Genomic DNA, 17,875 nt, shown 5'->3' with positions numbered 1-17,875 from the left:
CATCTCAGAGTTCCTGTGAAGCATGAACAATGTAGACATTTCAGCTCTTCCCCAGTACCTGAACCAGAACCTCTGTGCGCTGTTCCAGTAACTGTGGGTTCTGTTAGATTAGAAGTGAGAATGTGATCGATGCTGCAGATCAACCTTTCTGTTCCTGATCACATTCTCAGCTGGACTGTATCTCCCTGGTTCTGCAGGTTCTCTGTAACAGAACCTGTTTTCAGGTCTCTCTCTCTCTCTCTCTCTCTCTCCTCCCCCTCTCCTTCCTGCGCATGCGTACTGCTCTCCCAGCCTCCAGTTTCCGTGTTGTTCTGTGTGTCAGCGCAGTGACGCGGATCGTCACAGTCGGTGAGTTTCGCTCCAAATCGCGGTTCCGGCACCGTGTCCATTGAGCTCAGTGTTTCCGTCTTTGCGACTCTTCGTGTCGGATGGATCCGACGCTCTGATCCGGCCTCAGAGGCTTCGCAGCCGGTCTCGGAGCCGCGGTTCTCCACCTGATTAGTTTCCTCTGTCAAGGCACCGGTCAGATAGGCGCGCTGCACTTCCGCTCTGCCTTCACAATAAGAGCTGTTCCTGCTCACGTGCATTGATCCGCGGTCTTACACCGATCAGTTGATGATCGGTCCAGTTTCGATCAGCTGTTTGAGCTGATCTCCTGCTGCTGCAGTTCTGGAAGCTTCCTGTGGTGACAGAACCTCGCTGATGGAGCAGATTGGTTGTAAAAAAATTGGCCTACTTTAGGTGAACTTCTGATCGGTTTGTTCTGACGCATCAGACCTTTACTCTGAAGGGGTCACATAGGACTTCCTATGTGAGTATGTTACATTGGGCGACTTCCGGCTGTGAAGAGAAAGGAAAAAGAGAGGAGATCGGATCAGTGATAGTACTAATCCATAGCTCTCAGGTTCTAGTTGTTCCGGTCCAGAACCTGGTTCCAGGTCACGAGTTAGATTATAAAGCCGGAGTTCGTCCTGATGGATCACCATAGTAACAGGGATCGATCACATGGTCCCTGCGTGTTCAGATGAAGCTATTGTCTGATAAAGTAATGTAGCGAAGAGGCAGAAGGGGAACATGGAGGATCGGTTCTGAGAAAAAATCCAGAACTGATCAGTCTGAGACCTGAACCTGAGCTAAACCAGGAGACTGACACTGTTGGATCACCATAGTGACTGGTCCTGGTCATGATGGTGCTGTTTCTCCTGTCCTGAACTCGGGCATGTCCATGTACATTTCTGATACAGATGGTGACCACCCAGCAGATCACAGCTCAGGACATGGACATCATACGTATACATGGCTGGATCTCCAAGAACTTACTGAACCCATTAAAGTATTGGACCACATCAGAAAACAGACTGCTCATCAGTTTCAGGTCCACAACATCAGTGTCAGGCCTGTGGTCCACCCTGTTGTTAGACCCAGACACCTGTAGCTCCCACCAACCTCTGCTTCACAGGATGCAGAAGGTCATGGTCAGAGACTGTTTCCTCCTCAGGTTTGCCTCCATTTTCTTGGTGTGGTGACATTCAGCTCCAGGTGGTTCCTGAAGGAAAGTTCCATACATCTGCACCCCACTGCGGAGTCATGAGAGAACGTCTGCAGAGCACGTGACTCGTTGTTCTGGTGAAAATCTAGACAGGGTGAACAGAACCAGAGGCAGGACTGTCCTCTGTGGTTCTCTGTTAATGACACCTCATCAGACAGTGTCCCCCCAGCCGGACTTACAGAGACCTGTTTGACAGGTGATCAGTAACCAGACTAACCTACCCTGATCAGATTGTTCCTCATCCTGGGTGGGGCTGAAGGACCCAGAAGAATCCAGCATTCTGATTCTCACGGTTCCTCCAGCAGCTTCCAGGTGCCACAGTTAGAGGTCAGCGTCATCCAGCAGATACCAGAGAGCAACGCGATGTACCTGCTGCTCAACCAAGGAAGCAGAACCCTGATTAAGAACCTGTCAGGTGGCAGGAAGTCATCAGCAGATGTTTGATCATTTATCAGTTGTTTTCAGCTGGTAACCTGAAGTTGTGATATTATTATTATGTCATCAATATTTTTGTTCCACTCAGAGAAAAGAAGAAGAAAAGAGCTGTCTGCTTCTGTCTGGAAAGAAGAAAACCAAAGAAGAAGAAGAAGCATGAAGAACAAAGTCAGCAGTAGTCAAGGTAACAGCTGCTGCTCTGTGATTGGCTCATGGGAGTAGAGTTGTGGTGTGACTGGCTGATCTGTTCTGGTCCTCAGTGAGTGTGAAGAGGCGGTCCTGGTCCTGGCAGCAGTACCTGAACGAGCAGAAAGCTGAGGCATCTCCGCCCACTCTCTTTACACAGGTGTGTTGAAAACACAAAGTTCAGACACAACTCTTCATCAGCCACAGGTGAGACACACCTGTTCAAAACCGCCACCTGTCTGTCTCTCAGGAACAGTCCTTTCCCAGTAAGAGAACTGGTTTTAAAGTGGGGATGAAGCTGGAAGGCATCGACCCGCTGCATCCGTCCATGTTCTGTGTGCTGACAGTCGCTGAGGTAAGAGAACCCCCCCACACACCTACTTCAGTAGGAGCGGTCATGTGAGCGTTCTGTCTCTCTCTCAGGTGATTGGCTGTCGGCTGCGTCTCCATATCGATGGTTACTCAGAGTGCTATGACTTCTGGGTAAATGCTGATTCTGCAGACATCAAACCTGCCGGCTGGTGTAAAGAGCACAACCACAAGCTTCACCCACCTAAAGGTGAGCACAGGAGGCTAACAGCGATACGAAGCCCCTTGTTTCATGTAACCGCATCTACCTGTCTGTCTGTCTGTAGGTCAGAGTGAGACAGAGTTTGATTGGCAGGACCATCTTCAGTCCTCAGGGTATCACGCTGCTCCACCCACTCTGTTTACCTGCCGCTCCACGGTGAGTGTACACCTGTCTATTTGCCAGGGTTTACCTGTCTGTGTTTTCACCTAACTGTCTGCCCACCTGTCTGTCTCTCAGGATTGTGAGTTCCAGGTGGGGATGAAGTTGGAGGCGGTGGACAAGAAGAACCCCGGACTTGTTTGTGTGGCTTCAGTCGCTGATGTCATTGATAATCGCTTCCTGGTTCACTTTGACAACTGGGACGACACGTACGACTACTGGTGAGAAAGACAGACAGGTGGACAGACGGACTGGAAAAAGAGAGAAAGGTGTATTATCAGTTGGCCAGTTTGCGGCTGTTGTAGTTTTAGTGTTGGACAGCAGGGGGAGCTGCAGCTGTGAGAATCATTGACTTACAGTGTTTGTATTGATGGATCAGGTGTGACAGCAGCAGTCCGTACATCCATCCTGTGGGCTGGTGTGAAGAACAGGGCCGACCTCTGACCGCCCCGCAGGGTATGTATGAAGCACCTTTACTTCCAGTACATGAACCCATTACCCAGAGAACAGACCTTGTATTCAGAGATGTGCTGGACCTGGGAACACTACTGCAGTTTATAGTTTTCAGTACTTAAATGTATCCTGCAGATACTATCGGCGGTATTACTCTGTAGAACTCTCGAGTACTTTCACTTTGTGTTTCAGGTCATCCCAGCCCTGAGAACTTTGTGTGGGAGGACTACCTGCAGGAAACAGGTTCCAGTGCTGCTCCCAGTCTAGCATTCACACTGGTGAGAGAAGGAGGGGAAACAGGCAGACGGGGGTCCAATCAGAAAGTTTCCTGTGTTCATTGACGGCTGAATCTGTGCCTTTGTCCAATTAGAGAGCTCCACATGGTTTCCAGTTGAACCATAGGCTGGAGGCAGTCGACAGGAGAAACCCCATGTTAATCCGTGTCGCCACGGTAACAGACACTGAAGACTACAGGGTGAAGGTACCATATGCTTCTGTTCAGGTATCTCTGCACCTTTGTGATGTCATGAAGTGAACAATGATGCAGCCAGGTGTTTTCCTGCAGATCCATTATGACGGCTGGTCTACACAGTTTGACGTTTGGCTGGACAGCGACCACCGCGACCTGCATCCTGTCGGCTGGTGTCAACGCACAGGACACCCACTGGAGCCGCCCCCAGGTCAGACAGACGGGTCAGAGAGAGAGACGGACAGAGAGGTCAGCCAGATGGGTCAGAGAGAGAATCAGAGAGGACAGACAGACGGGTCAGAGAGAGAATCAGAGAGGACAGACAGAGGGGTCAGAGAGAGAGACAGAGAGGACAGCCAGACGGGTCAGAGAGAGAGACAGAGAGGACAGACAGAGGGGTCAGAGAGAGAAACAGAGAGGACAGACAGAGGGGTCAGAGAGAGAGACAGAGAGGACAGACAGAGGGGTCAGAGAGAGAGACAGAGAGGACAGACAGAGGGGTCAGAGAGAGAAACAGAGAGGACAGACAGACGGGTCAGAGAGAGAAACAGAGAGGACAGACAGAGGGGTCAGAGAGAGAGACAGAGAGGACAGCCAGACGGGTCAGAGAGAGAGACAGAGAGGACAGACAGAGGGGTCAGAGAGAGAAACAGAGAGGACAGACAGAGGGGTCAGAGAGAGAGACAGAGAGGACAGACAGAGGGGTCAGAGAGAGAGACAGAGAGGACAGACAGAGGGGTCAGAGAGAGAAACAGAGAGGACAGACAGACGGGTCAGAGAGAGAATCAGAGAGGACAGACAGAGGGGTCAGAGAGAGAGACAGAGAGGACAGACAGAGGGGTCAGAGAGAGAGACAGAGAGGTCAGACAGACGGGTCAGAGAGAGAGACAGAGAGGTCAGACAGACGGGTCAGAGAGAGAATCAGAGAGGTCAGACAGACGGGTCAGAGAGAGAGACAGAGAGGACAGACAGACGGGTCAGAGAGAGAGACAGAGAGGTCAGACAGACGGGTCAGAGAGAGAATCAGAGAGGACAGACAGACGGGTCAGAGAGAGAGACAGAGAGGACAGACAGAGGGGTCAGAGAGAGAGACAGAGAGGACAGCCAGACGGGTCAGAGAGAGAAACAGAGAGGACAGACAGACGGGTCAGAGAGAGAATCAGAGAGGACAGACAGAGGGGTCAGAGAGAGAGACAGAGAGGACAGACAGAGGGGTCAGAGAGAGAGACAGAGAGGACAGACAGACGGGTCAGAGAGAGAGACAGAGAGGTCAGACAGACGGGTCAGAGAGAGAGACAGAGAGGACAGACAGACGGGTCAGAGAGAGAGACAGAGAGGACAGACAGAGGGGTCAGAGAGAGAGACAGAGAGGACAGACAGAGGGGTCAGAGAGAGAGACAGAGAGGTCAGACAGACGGGTCAGAGAGAGAGACAGAGAGGTCAGACAGACGGGTCAGAGAGAGAATCAGAGAGGTCAGACAGAGGGGTCAGAGAGAGAAACAGAGAGGACAGACAGAGGGGTCAGAGAGAGAGACAGAGAGGTCAGCCAGATGGGTCAGAGAGAGAATCAGAGAGGACAGACAGACGGGTCAGAGAGAGAGACAGAGAGGTCAGACAGAGGGGTCAGAGAGAGAATCAGAGAGGACAGACAGAGGGGTCAGAGAGAGAAACAGAGAGGACAGACAGAGGGGTCAGAGAGAGAGACAGAGAGGTCAGCCAGATGGGTCAGAGAGAGAATCAGAAAGGACAGACAGACGGGTCAGAGAGAGAGACAGAGAGGTCAGACAGACGGGTCAGAGAGAGAGACAGAGAGGTCAGACAGACGGGTCAGAGAGACAGACATTGAGGTCAAACAGACGGGTCAGTGAGAGAGGTCAGACAGACGGGTCAGAGAGAGAGACAGACAGAGAGGTCAGACAGACGGGTCAGAGAGAAAGACAGAGGTCAGACAGACAGGTCAGAGAGAGACAGAGAGGTCAGACAGATGGGTCAGAGAGACAGACAGAGAGACAGAGATCAGACAGACGGGTCAGAGAGAGAGAGAGAGACAGACAGACAGACAAACGAGTCAGTGAGAGAGACAGACAGACGGGTCAGAAAGAGAGACCGAGAGATAGGTCAGACAAACGGGTCAGAGAGAGAGACAGAGGTCAGCCAGATGGGTCAGAGAGAGAGACAGACAGAGAGGTCAGACAGACGGATCACAGAGAGAGACAGAGGTCAGACAGACGGGTCAGAGAAAGAGAGAGAGACAGACAGACAGACAGACAAACGAGTCAGTGAGAGAGACAGACAGACGGGTCAGAAAGAGAGACGGACAGAGAGGTCAGACAGACGGGTCAGAGAGAGAGACAGAGGTCAGACAAAGGGGTCAGAGAGAGAGACAGAGGTCAGACAGACGGGTCAGAGAGAGAAACAGAGAGGTCAGACAGAGGGGTCAGAGAGAGAGACAGAGGTCAGACAGACGGGTCAGAGAAAGACAGACAGACAAAGAGGTCAGACAGACGGGTCAGAGAGAGAGACAGATGGGTCAGAGAGAAAGACAGAGGTCAGCCAGATGGGTCAGAGAGAGAGACAGACAGAGAGACAGAGGTCAGCCAGATGGGTCAGAGAGACAGACATTGAGGTCAAACAGACGGGTCAGTGAGAGAGGTCAGACAGACGGGTCAGAGAGAGAGACAGACAGAGAGGTCAGACAGACGGGTCAGAGAGAGAAACAGAGAGGTCAGACAGACGGGTCAGAGAGAGAGACGGACAGAGAAGTCAGCCAGATGGGTCAGAGAGAGAGGTCAGACAGACGGGTCAGAGAGAGAGAGAGAGACAGACAGACAGACAAACGAGTCAGTGAGAGAGACAGACAGACGGGTCAGAAAGAGAGACCGAGAGATAGGTCAGACAAACGGGTCAGAGAGAGAGACAGAGGTCAGCCAGATGGGTCAGAGAGAGAGACAGACAGAGAGGTCAGACAGACGGGTCACAGAGAGAGACAGAGGTCAGACAGACGGTCAGAGAAAGAGAGAGAGACAGACAGACAGACAGACAGACAAACGAGTCAGTGAGAGAGACAGACAGATGGGTCAGAAAGAGACAGAGAGATAGGTCAGACAGACGGGTCAGAGAGAGAGACAGAGGTCAGCCAGATGGGTCAGAGAGAGAGACAGACGGGTCAGAGAGAGACACAGACAGAGAGACAGAGGTCAGCCAGATGGGTCAGAGAGAGAGACAGAGGTCAGACAGACGGGTCAGAGAGAGAGACAGAGGTCAGCCAGATGGGTCAGAGAGAGAGACAGAGGTCAGACAGACGGGTCAGAGAGAGAGACAGAGGTCAGACAGACGGTCAGAGAAAGAGAGAGAGACAGACAGACAGACAGACAGACAAACGAGTCAGTGAGAGAGACAGACAGATGGGTCAGAAAGAGACAGAGAGATAGGTCAGACAGACGGGTCAGAGAGAGAGACAGAGGTCAGCCAGATGGGTCAGAGAGAGAGACAGAGGTCAGACAGACGGGTCAGAGAGAGAGACAGAGGTCAGACAGACGGGTCAGAGAGAGACACAGACAGAGAGACAGAGGTCAGCCAGATGGGTCAGAGAGAGAGACAGAGGTCAGACAGACGGGTCAGAGAGAGAGACAGAGGTCAGCCAAATGGGTCAGAGAGAGAGACAGAGGTCAGACAGACGGGTCAGAGAGAGAGACAGAGGTCAGCCAAATGGGTCAGAGAGAGAGACAGAGGTCAGACAGACGGGTCAGAGAGAGACAGAGAGATAGGTCGGACAGACGGGTCAGAGAGAGACAGAGAGATAGATCAGACAGAGGGGTCAGAGAGAGAGACAGAGGTCAGACAGACGGGTCAGAGAGAGAGACAGAGGTCAGACAGACGGGTCAGAGAGTGATGGGTCAGACACACCTGACAGACAGACAGTGAAAACATTATAGTACATACATATGTATATATAATATAAATTTTGTTTTCTAAGACAATATGTGATTTGTTTTTTCCAGTGGAATGCATCTCATTTTTGAGAACCATCTATCAACAGTAGGAAGCATCCGACTTCCATGATAGAGCCATACATTTTTTAGCTACACACAGGGAAACTTTAACAAATCTTATTTGTGTGTTTTTTAATAAACCCTGGAAAGTTGTAAAACCCCCCATTAGACAAAGCTCTGGTTCTAACAGAATCTTGATTCTTAAGATGTTACTTAAGGTGGCGAAAATATCACCTTTCTACATGACCAGGTGCAGTGTAGAAAGGATCCCACATCGCATATAGCATCTGAAACATTTCTCTGATAGATTAAAATTAAATCCATGTAATTTTTCTGGAGTTTGATACAATTGTTGTAGAAAGTTCTAATTGATTAACCTATACCTAGCGCTGATAACTACTGACACACTATTGTGACATAAACCTGCCCCGAGTTCTTCATCAATTGTGATCCCTAGGTCTTTTTCCCATTTTAATTTGGATTTAAATAAACCTGATTTTGGCCCTTCAATTAATAAAAGATGGTTCATTTTAGAAATTAATTGAAATAAGCCACGTTCACATAGCAATTTTTCAATATCATTTAAGCCAGGCAGGGTCATATTAGGACCCAGATTGGTCCTTAAAACAGATCTTAGTTGAAGATAACAGTAGAAGGTTGTCTACATTATTGTAGACATGGTGGGGGGGTCGGGATTTGATAAGCAGAGAACATACAGAAGTATTGTCAAGCTCCTCTTTGTATTAACCCCACCTGTATATTATGAAATGTGTGTTCACATATGTAAAAATACAAAACAAAGAATCAAGGAAAAAGACAGTGCAGATAGAGACCGTTTAGGTGGGTGGGAAAGAGATTGATGAGTGGTAAGGGTTCTGAAGGTTGTTTGTGTTTTGTTGGACAGGTTCCTCTCCTCTGTCATCACCTTCTCAGGGAGTGTGTCCCACTGCCGGCTGTCGAGGAGTTGGACACATCAAAGGAGCCAAGTACACTGGACACCACAGGTACACCACACCTGTCTGCCAACACCACTCCTGACTCGTTTGTAATTCTGGTTTCTGATTTGGTTCTTGCTACAGAGAGATGTTCCCGCTAGTCAGTTTGGTAAATGCAAATAAGGCTCTGTCTCTGCTTGTCTTTACTCAGTGCCTTTGGCTGTCCATATTCGGACATTAACATGCGGAAGGAGGTGGTGCTTCCTGATAGGTTAGGAGGGGAGAGTTCTGTAAACCTTGTGCCTGTGTCCATGTATCAGCAGAGCCACCAGCCCCACAGGTAATCCTGAACAGAAGCTTTTATTGTGAAAGGTTAAATAAGACAACAGAAGACTGAAGCCCCGAGTCATTTATCTTTTCTGCAGTGTAATTAGCTGACAGCAGGGGGTGCTCTGCTTAGTTTGTTTATCATGCAGAGAGAGAAAAAAATCTGTTGTCATTGCCTCTCTTCCTGATTGTCTTCCTGCTTGTCTTTCTGTTTGTCTTCCTGCCGGTCTTCCTGTTTGTCTTCCTGCCGGTCTTCCTGTTTGTCTTCCTGCTTGTCTTACTGTTTGTCTTCCTGCTTGTCTTCCTGTTTGTCTTCTTGCCGGTCTTCCTGTCCGTCTTCCCGCCGGTCTTCCTGTTTATCTTCCTGCCGGTCTTCCTGTTTGTCTTCCTGCTTGTTTTCCTGTTTTTCTTCCTGCCTGTCTTCCTGCTTGTCTTCCTGTTTGTCTTCCTGCCGGTCTTCCTGTTTGTCTTCCTGTTTGTCTTCCTGCTTGTCTTCCTGTTTGTCTTCTTGCCGGTCTTCCTGTTCGTCTTCCCACCGGTCTTCCTGTTTATCTTCCTGCCGGTCTTCCTGTTTGTCTTCCTGCTTGTTTTCCTGTTTTTCTTCCTGCCTGTCTTCCTGCTTGTCTTCCTGTTTGTCTTCCTGCCGGTCTTCCTGTTTGTCTTCCTGTTTGTCTTCCTGCTTGTCTTCCTGTTTGTCTTCCTGCCGGTCTTCCTGTTTGTCTTCCTGCCGGTCTTCCTGTTTGTCTTCCTGCTTGCCTTACTGTTTGTCTTCCTGCTTGTCTTCCTGTTTGTCTTCTTGCCGGTCTTCCTGTTCGTCTTCCCGCCGGTCTTCCTGTTTATCTTCCTGCCGGTCTTCCTGTTTGTCTTCCTGCTTGTTTTCCTGTTTTTCTTCCTGCCTGTCTTCCTGCTTGTCTTCCTTTTTGTCTTCCTGCCTGTGTCCTGTTTGTCTTCCTGACGGTCTTCCTGTTTATCTTCCTGCTTGTCTTCCTGTTTGTCTTCCTGCTGGTCTTCCTGTTTGTTTTCCTGCTTGTCTTCCTGTTGTCTTCCTGCCGGTCTTCCTGTTTGTTTTCCTGCTTGTCTTCCTGTTTGTCTTCCTGCTTGTTTTCCTGTTTTTCTTCCTGCCTGTCTTCCTGCTTGTCTTCCTGTTTGTCTTCCTGCCGGTCTTCCTGTTTGTCTTCCTGTTTGTCTTCCTGCTTGTCTTCCTGTTTGTCTTCCTGCCTGTGTCCTGTTTGTCTTCCTGACGGTCTTCCTGTTTGTCTTCCTGCCGGTCTTCCTTTTTGTCTTCCTGCCTGTGTCCTGTTTGTCTTCCTGACGGTCTTCCTGTTTATCTTCCTGCTTGTCTTCCTGTTTGTCTTCTTGCCGGTCTTCCTGTTTGTTTTCCTGCTTGTCTTCCTGTTGTCTTCCTGCCGGTCTTCCTGTTTGTCTTCCTGCCTGTCTTCCTGTTTGTCTTCCTGCCGGTCTTCCTGTTTGTTTTCCTGCCGGTCTTCCTGTTTGTCTTCCTGCCTGTGTTCCTGTTTGTCTTCCTGCCGGTCTTCCTGTTTGTCTTCCTGCCGGTCTTCCTGCTTGTCTTCCTGTTTGTCTTCCTGCTTGTCTTCCTGCCGGTCTTCCTGTTTGTCTTCCTGTTTGTTTTCCTGCTTGTCTTCCTGCTTGTCTTCCTGTTGTCTTCCTGCCGGTCTTCCTGTTTGTCTTCCTGCTTGTCTTCCTGTTTGTCTTCCTGTCTGTGTTCCTGTTTGTCTTCCTGCCGGTCTTCCTGTTTGTCTTCCTGCTTGTCTTCCTGTCTGTCTTCCTGCCGGTCTTCCTGTTGTCTTCCTGCCGGTCTTCCTGTTTGTCTTTCTGCTTGTCTTCCTGTTTGTCTTCCTGCTTGTCTTCCTGCTTGTCTTCCTGTTGTCTTCCTGCCGGTCTTCCTGTTTGTGAACCAGGAGAGGAGTTGAAGTGAAGCCGGAGTCAGGAGATGCCCCGCTCCTGCTTCCTCTGGGGAAGCGAAAAAGACTGACAGACAGGTGAGACAGGCTGCTGCTCTGTGATTGGCTCTTCTCAGTTAGATCTCTCTGTGTTGGTGTTTGTCAGCAGATTTTCAGAATAAAGGTCAGGATGTGGAGCAGTGCTGGTGATTGTTTTCTGCATATTATATCTGGACTTGATATAACACAGCTTTATTTAACACACAGGCCTCAGCTGTAAAAAGGCGCAGAGGATGGTAGAACCTACATTGTAGAACCACAGCATAACCATAGTATAATTAGCAGAACCACAGCACAGCAGAATCAATGTAGACTGGCAGTAGAACCCATCCAACCATTGTAAAAATAACAGTAAAAGTAAAACTACAGCAGAACCAACAATGACACTGGAACCTTTAAAACAACAGGTTACCAGTATTAGAACCTACTGTATGTAAAACCATGAGGAAAGCAATAGAACCAGTACGAACACAGTAGAATTATAGCAGAACCTTTGCAGATCCAGTGGGATCATTGTAGAACCATACGAGAATCAAAGTAGGACCACAGTATGATGACACCACAGGGCACACGTATGTGGTTCCATCCAGCTGTCTCTAAAAAAACACCACAAAAGAAGAATATTTCTCTTTTATCATGAGTGATGATTCTCCTCTTTGTCCTCTCTGGCTCCGCCTACAGATTGCCTCAGCCAACCAAATTCCTGCGTGTGAAACAAGAAGAGGAGGAGCTTCCCCTCAGAACCATGAGTCCAGGTATCTTTCATGGTGTTCTGGAAAAAGAAAAGTTGTATTGTGGCACTGCAGCTTAATTAGATTCCAGCAGAGGGCGCTCCTCACTGTAAAGGACTCTGCAAGAACCGAGAAATGTGCTCTTTAATTTGAGATGGAGCAAAGAAGACCTTAAGTGCAGAGCTCCTGGGATGTCCTTGTCCTTGTAATTGTCAGTGTTGTAACCACGCCCAATTCAAATTTCTGACCAATCAGACAATATTTGTTGGAAACTACTTTACTAAAATGTTCTGCTCAAAATGTTTGTCAGGAACAAGCTGCAAGAATGATGTAGTTTTGTTCTTGCAGAACATATACAGGCCAGGAACGGAGGAACACTCTGGATCAAAGGTCAGACAGAGAAATGTTTTTCTAAACATGTGGTCGGTTCAGAGTTCTGAATGTGTGACTGGTTTCAGAACCAGCGAGTCAGATCAAAATCATCATTCATCCAAAGGGTGGATTTTTTTGTAGACTGCATCTTCACTGTTATCTAGCCACCACCAGAGGGCGCTGAGTGTGCCCATAGTTGTGTTAATTCCCTGCAGAGAAAGAGGCAATGTCCTCCTGTTTCCATGGAAACCATGTCAGAGGGGGTCTGAAGTTTGTGATGATTCTTAAATAAAACAAAGAGCTGCAGCAGTTGATCTGCTGACGGCTGCAGGTCTCCATATCTCCACCCCATCCTCTGCAGAGGCTCTCCACGTTCCTCTGCTGCGCAACTCAGAACTTCTGCAGAGTTCAGCAGTTTCACACGGTGCAGCTAATGAAGGGAAGCAGCAGGATGTTGCTGTGTTTCTGTCTGATAGACTGCAGAGGAACAGGAAATGTTCCTGAACAGCAGAACGCTCCTCGGCTGTAGCTGCTGCTGAGGATTTATCACACAGAACATTTCTAATAACCAGAGTTAATGTTCATGTCAGTGCAGAACACTTACAGAACCAGGCTGAGGAGCATATGCTGCTCCAAAAAGACTGGTAACCAGTCCCGCACTAAACCCAGTCCTGTTAGAGGTCCGCCCCGTTTTAAACATAGCAGACTATAAACTGGAGCTTGGTTCCTCAGTTGGAATTCTGCGGTGGTTGTGGACGGGTTCTGTGTTTGTTTCCAGCTAGAGATGAACTCCGACCTCAGCGTGAAGTGCAGAGCGAGAGCAGACCCACAGTTCAGTTCATTGTTCAGACATCTGCTCTGTGATGTCAGAGTTTTATTCTCTGTTGTCATGGAGACCAGAAGGCGGAGTCAGAACAGTCATATTAGTTGGGACTAATCTGAGAGCAGCTAAGAGTTGGTCACATAGTTGCTCTGTGCGACGTTGCCATGGAAACAGCAGTCAGATGATGTGGCTGTTTCCATGGGAACTGCAGTGTTGGTGATGAGCAGTGATGGGCCTGATCAGAGTCTCCCTGCTCAGTGGGTGAGACAAGAGTGCTGACTCAGCATCAGGTTGCTTCTCATGGTTCTGGCCTGAACCAGTTCTGACCCTGATGGAGAAAGAGAAAGCTGTCTCTCTGACTATGTCCACTCTGGTGTCTCTCAGTTTCTCCTGCAGCAGAGTCCAGTCTGCAGGCAGCTCTTCACCAGTCGGTCTTCCTGTCTGCTATGTCGGCTCAGCCCGGACGCGACCTGTCGCTCTGCTGGGAGCAGCACCGCAAACTACTGCCGGGCGTAGCCAGGATCCATGCAGACGCTGTCCAATGCTGGAGCGTCCAGCAGGTGAGTAACACCATGCATGCTTCTCTGTCTCTATGTTGACAAAACACGTTGTCCACAGTGTAAGCTAGCGTTGAGCTGGCCTGAATCTGTGATGTCATAGTTTTACCTTGGTGTTTCTACAGGTGTCCGATTTCATCGAGTCTCTTCCTGGATGTGAAGAACAAGCCCAGCAGTTTAGAGAGGAGGTGAGATGGCCAATGAGTCGTCTTGTATTAAATGACATCACCTGTAACTAGGTTGATTAGCAGAAGAAGACGTCCCATTTACTTCAGCTGTGTCCAAATTCAGGGGCTGCATCCTTCTAAGGCCGCATTTGTAGGCTGATTACGTCACAGCAATGCAACGAAGGCTCCTCCAAATACGTCCTTCTTTTCCCCAGATTTGAAGGATGCGTCCGGTGTATCCTCCGTGGCCCACACGGAAGAATTAATGAGAGAGAAAAGCTGTGAATAAAGCTGTATATATTAGGCTTACTGTTATACAAAATGAACGTTTACATTGTTTTAGGTGAGACTGTAGCTGTGAAAACCTGAAATATCTTCAAGAAACTATTTACCGGAATCAAATCACCAAAAATGTGAAGTAAAGAGAATTGGCCCAAGTACTGAACCCTGTGGTACTCCACAATTAACCCTGGAGTTTAAAGATGATTTATCATTTACATGAACAAACTGGAATCTGTCAGACAGATAAGATTTAAACCAGCCTAGCGCTGTTCCCCTGATCCCTACAGCATATTCCAGCCTTTCTAAGAGAATATTATGGTCGACTGGATCAAATGCAGCACTGAGATCTAACAGAACCAGAACAGACACAAGTCCATTATCTGAGGCCATAAGAATATCATTAGTGACTTTCAGCAGAGCTGTTTCAGTGCTATGATGAGCTCTGAAACCTGACTGAAACTCTTCAAACAGGTCATTGCTGTGTAAATGCTCACACATTTGATTAGCAACTATTTTCTCAAGAATTTTAGATAAGAATGGAAGATTGGATATAGGTCTGTAATTTATTAAGTCATCTCGATCAAGCGAAGGTTTCTTAAGTAAAGGTTTAATTACAGCTACCTTAAAAGGCTGTGGTTCTGATCCATTTACTAAAGATAGATTAATCATATCTAAAATGGGGCTGGTAATCAGAGGGAACATTTCCATTCAATTCAATTCAGTTTATTTCTATAGCGCCAATTCACGACATGTCGTCTCAAGGTTCTTCACAACAGTCAGGTTCATACATTCCAATTAATCGTAATCATTGAACAGTTCAGTCAGATTCAGTTATTTATTCAAATTGAATAAAAAGTTTTTCTATCTAAGGAAACCCAGCAGATTGCATCCAGTCAGTGACTTGCAGCATTCACTCCTCCTGGATGAGCATGTAGAGACTGTGGACAGTCACTGGTGTTGACTTTGCAGCAATCCCTCATACTGAGCATGCATGTAGCGACAGTGGAGAGGAAAAACTCCCTTTTAACAGGAAGAAACCTCCAGCAGAACCAGAACCAGGCTCAGTGTGAGCGGCCATCTGCCACGACCGACTGGAGGTTTGAGAGAACAGAGCAGAGACACAAAGAGAACAAAGAAGCACTGATCCAGGAGTACTTTCTATGGGAAGGAAAAGTAAATGTTAATGAATGTAGCTCCTTTAGTCGTTTCATCTAGAAAGAAAGAACAGATAAACTCTGATCCAGTTTTCAAGATTAGAGTCTGAAAGAGAGCAGGTTGGGATTGGGTCTAACATACTTGTTGAAGGTTAAGATGAACTTAGAAAGCTTATCTGAATCAGAACAGTCCAAAGTCAAATGAGGTTCTACAGTTACCTCCATAGCTGTCTCACCTAACGAGGACCTTTTATCAAGTTTGGGAGGGTGCCAGAGATCGCTTCTAGTGCAACACGGATTCTGGTTACAACTTCATGAACAAGAACTTCAATTTGAAAGGAGGGGGGGGCCAGGGTGCTGCCCTCTGCTGGACTGTAACTATGGATCAGATCAGTTTTTACAGAAAAATTGAGTTAATTATTTCATCCAATAATAACTGGTGTCATTTTTTTCAATATACCTCCCTTAATAAGATCTGATTGGTTCTTGTTTCTTCATAGCAAATAGATGGACGAGCCTTTCTGCTGCTCACCCAGCGGGACATCGTCAGGATCATGTCAATCAAGCTTGGCCCTGCCCTGAAGATCTACAACTCCATCCTAATGTTTAAACACACAGAGGACACGAGCCAATCACAGAACGAGGAGAAGAACCAATCAGACATTCAGGATTCTAGCACCTGACACCTGCACCTTGCAGCTGACCAGATTGAGTCACCTGATGATAACCCCACCCCTTATTATCCAGCCCCTCCCTCTCAGCCACATATTTATCATCAGTGAGATTTAGGTTTCTGATGTCACACTGAGCTCAGGTGTCTTCAGGTGCTGCTGTCACTTTATGTCCTAACACCTGACCTCCATTTTGGGCACTGCCTCTTGGGTAAGGGTTGGGGCTTAGCCTGATGAGTACAGTGTGAAAGGGATTCTGGGATATGTTGACTGCGATGAGATTCAGACTAAACAGATCCAGCTGGACGTAGGCTGGGCCTGCAGTGGCTGCACATGATGATGTGTCAGTGTGTTTCCACGGTAACACTCAGAGCACCAAACTATACAAAGAATATGTACGTGACTCCTGCCTTCTGATTGGTTGAGACTTTTAATACTAATAATGAAGTCACTGTTAAATATCAGACACAGCAGACATCAAATCAGACACGGCCTCATCATGGTTCCAGGAACGCCTCAGCAAACAAAAGACAGAGACACCTGAACATCCGCTGCTACAAACCCTGAACAACAGTTTCATCCAGAGTCCACGTCACGTTTTATCAGTGATGATGAGGTCATAATGATGTTATAAGAACAGATAGAGGTTTTGACGAGCTCATAAAGATCTGATGACTATGTAGTGAGAAGCAGAGGCCTAGAAGCATGACATGATCACTGCCTCTGTCAACAGGAGTCTAACAGGAAGCAGGTAATGATGTCACACTATGGCCCTGCTCTGCTGTGATTGTTAAAGAAAATCCTGGTGGTGGGTGGAGCTTTATACCCAGAGATGCTAATTTATTCTTATGTTTCAGAGTTTCTATTCTTCCTGCTGCCTCTCTATAGAGTTCTATTTTACAGTTTCTAGTTGAGTATAGATTTGTATTTCAGTCCTGCTGGCTTTTAACCAAAAAGCTGATTCCTCCACCTCTGTGATGTCACATTGAGGGGGTTACTACACTCAGAGCTGTGCCTTCAGGGGGCGTGTGAGCTGCACATGCTCAGTGTGTAAAACTAGTTTTTACAGGGCAGGTTTCCTCAGGTTTCCATGGTAACTCTTCCTGCCTGCTGTTTCTGTCACTGTTTGATGAGATCAATAAAGTTTCTGACCTGAAGTGTTTGCTGATCACTCATTGGTTCCTCGGGTATGACAGGGTGAGTGATGTCTCAAAGCATGAAAACATGCTCCCCTCATGACTGATCACATGACCAATCAGCTGACAACAAACATGCCCAACACTGATGTGGTTTCTGGACAAGAAAGAAAAAAACACCTTTTTGTCAATTTCTTATAATGTAAAAAAAATAAGTATTTGCTTTTCATCCATCCATCCATCCATCCATCCATCTGAGATTGGGTCTCGGGGGCAACAGGTCCAGAAGGGAACCCCAGACATCCCTCTCCCCAGCGACATCCTCCAGCTCATTCTGGGGAATCCCAAAGCCTTCCCAGGCCAGATGGCATTTATAGTTCTCCAGTGAGTTCTCAGGGTCTTTCCCGGGGTCTCCTCCCTATGGGACATTCCCAGAAAACCTTCAAAGGGAGGCGGTATCCTGATCAGATGCCCAGACTACCTCAACTGGCTCCTTTCAATGCAGTGCAGCAGCCACTCTACTTTGAACTTCCCCCGGATGATGGAGCTCCTCACCCTATCTCTAAGGCTGGGTGAAGCTGTCTTGGGGGAGAAACTAATTTCAGCCTCTTGTATCCAGGATCTCATGACCGTAGGTCAGGGTCGGAACGTAGACAGACCAGTAAATAGAGAACTTTGCTAGCTCTTTCTTTACCACAACAGATGAGAGCAGAACCCACATAACTGCAGATGAAACCACAATCCATCTGTCCATCTTCTGTTCCATCCTACCATCACTCATAAACGAGGCACCAAGATATTTCTCTGCTTTACGCAGACTGACTCCCAACCCAGAGGGGGCAGTCCACCTTTTTCCAGAGACATGGCCTCAGACTTGGAGGAAATGTTTTAATGCTTTAATGTTTTTTATAGTGACTGACTTAATTCAGCCGAGGTCCAGCTTTC

At 47.9% G+C, this 17,875-nt stretch overlaps 1 protein-coding gene across 3 annotated transcripts; it reads left to right on the top strand.

The window, feature by feature from the left end:
* Window positions 1-262: 262 nt before the first annotated feature.
* LOC124857976 (lethal(3)malignant brain tumor-like protein 4) lies at window positions 263-16,951 on the top strand. Of its 3 annotated transcripts, none has more exons than XM_047349626.1 (18): window positions 263-348; window positions 2,073-2,168; window positions 2,245-2,330; window positions 2,421-2,525; window positions 2,594-2,729; window positions 2,806-2,897; window positions 2,979-3,121; window positions 3,280-3,356; window positions 3,546-3,631; window positions 3,724-3,834; window positions 3,919-4,033; window positions 8,719-8,818; window positions 8,961-9,089; window positions 10,996-11,076; window positions 11,719-11,792; window positions 13,348-13,523; window positions 13,646-13,708; window positions 15,624-16,951. In XM_047349626.1, exons 1-18 carry the CDS (start codon window positions 273-275, stop codon window positions 15,804-15,806), a joined length of 1,929 nt encoding a protein of 642 aa, XP_047205582.1. In that variant the 5' UTR covers window positions 263-272; the 3' UTR covers window positions 15,807-16,951. The 3 variants fall into 3 exon arrangements, with proteins under 3 accessions (XP_047205582.1, XP_047205584.1, XP_047205583.1); XM_047349627.1 differs by lacking the exon at window positions 263-348 and adding an exon at window positions 1,570-1,964; XM_047349628.1 differs by lacking the exons at window positions 13,348-13,523; window positions 13,646-13,708; window positions 15,624-16,951 and adding an exon at window positions 12,117-13,341.
* The last annotated feature ends 924 nt before the right edge of the window (window positions 16,952-17,875 follow it).

The sequence above is a fragment of the Girardinichthys multiradiatus genome, chromosome 21, assembly GCF_021462225.1.
Source record: "Girardinichthys multiradiatus isolate DD_20200921_A chromosome 21, DD_fGirMul_XY1, whole genome shotgun sequence".
In the NCBI taxonomy this organism is placed as follows: Eukaryota; Metazoa; Chordata; class Actinopteri; order Cyprinodontiformes; family Goodeidae; genus Girardinichthys; species Girardinichthys multiradiatus.
The sequence above is the reverse complement of the archived record's forward strand: the minus strand, read 5'-3'. Positions and strand labels throughout refer to the sequence as shown.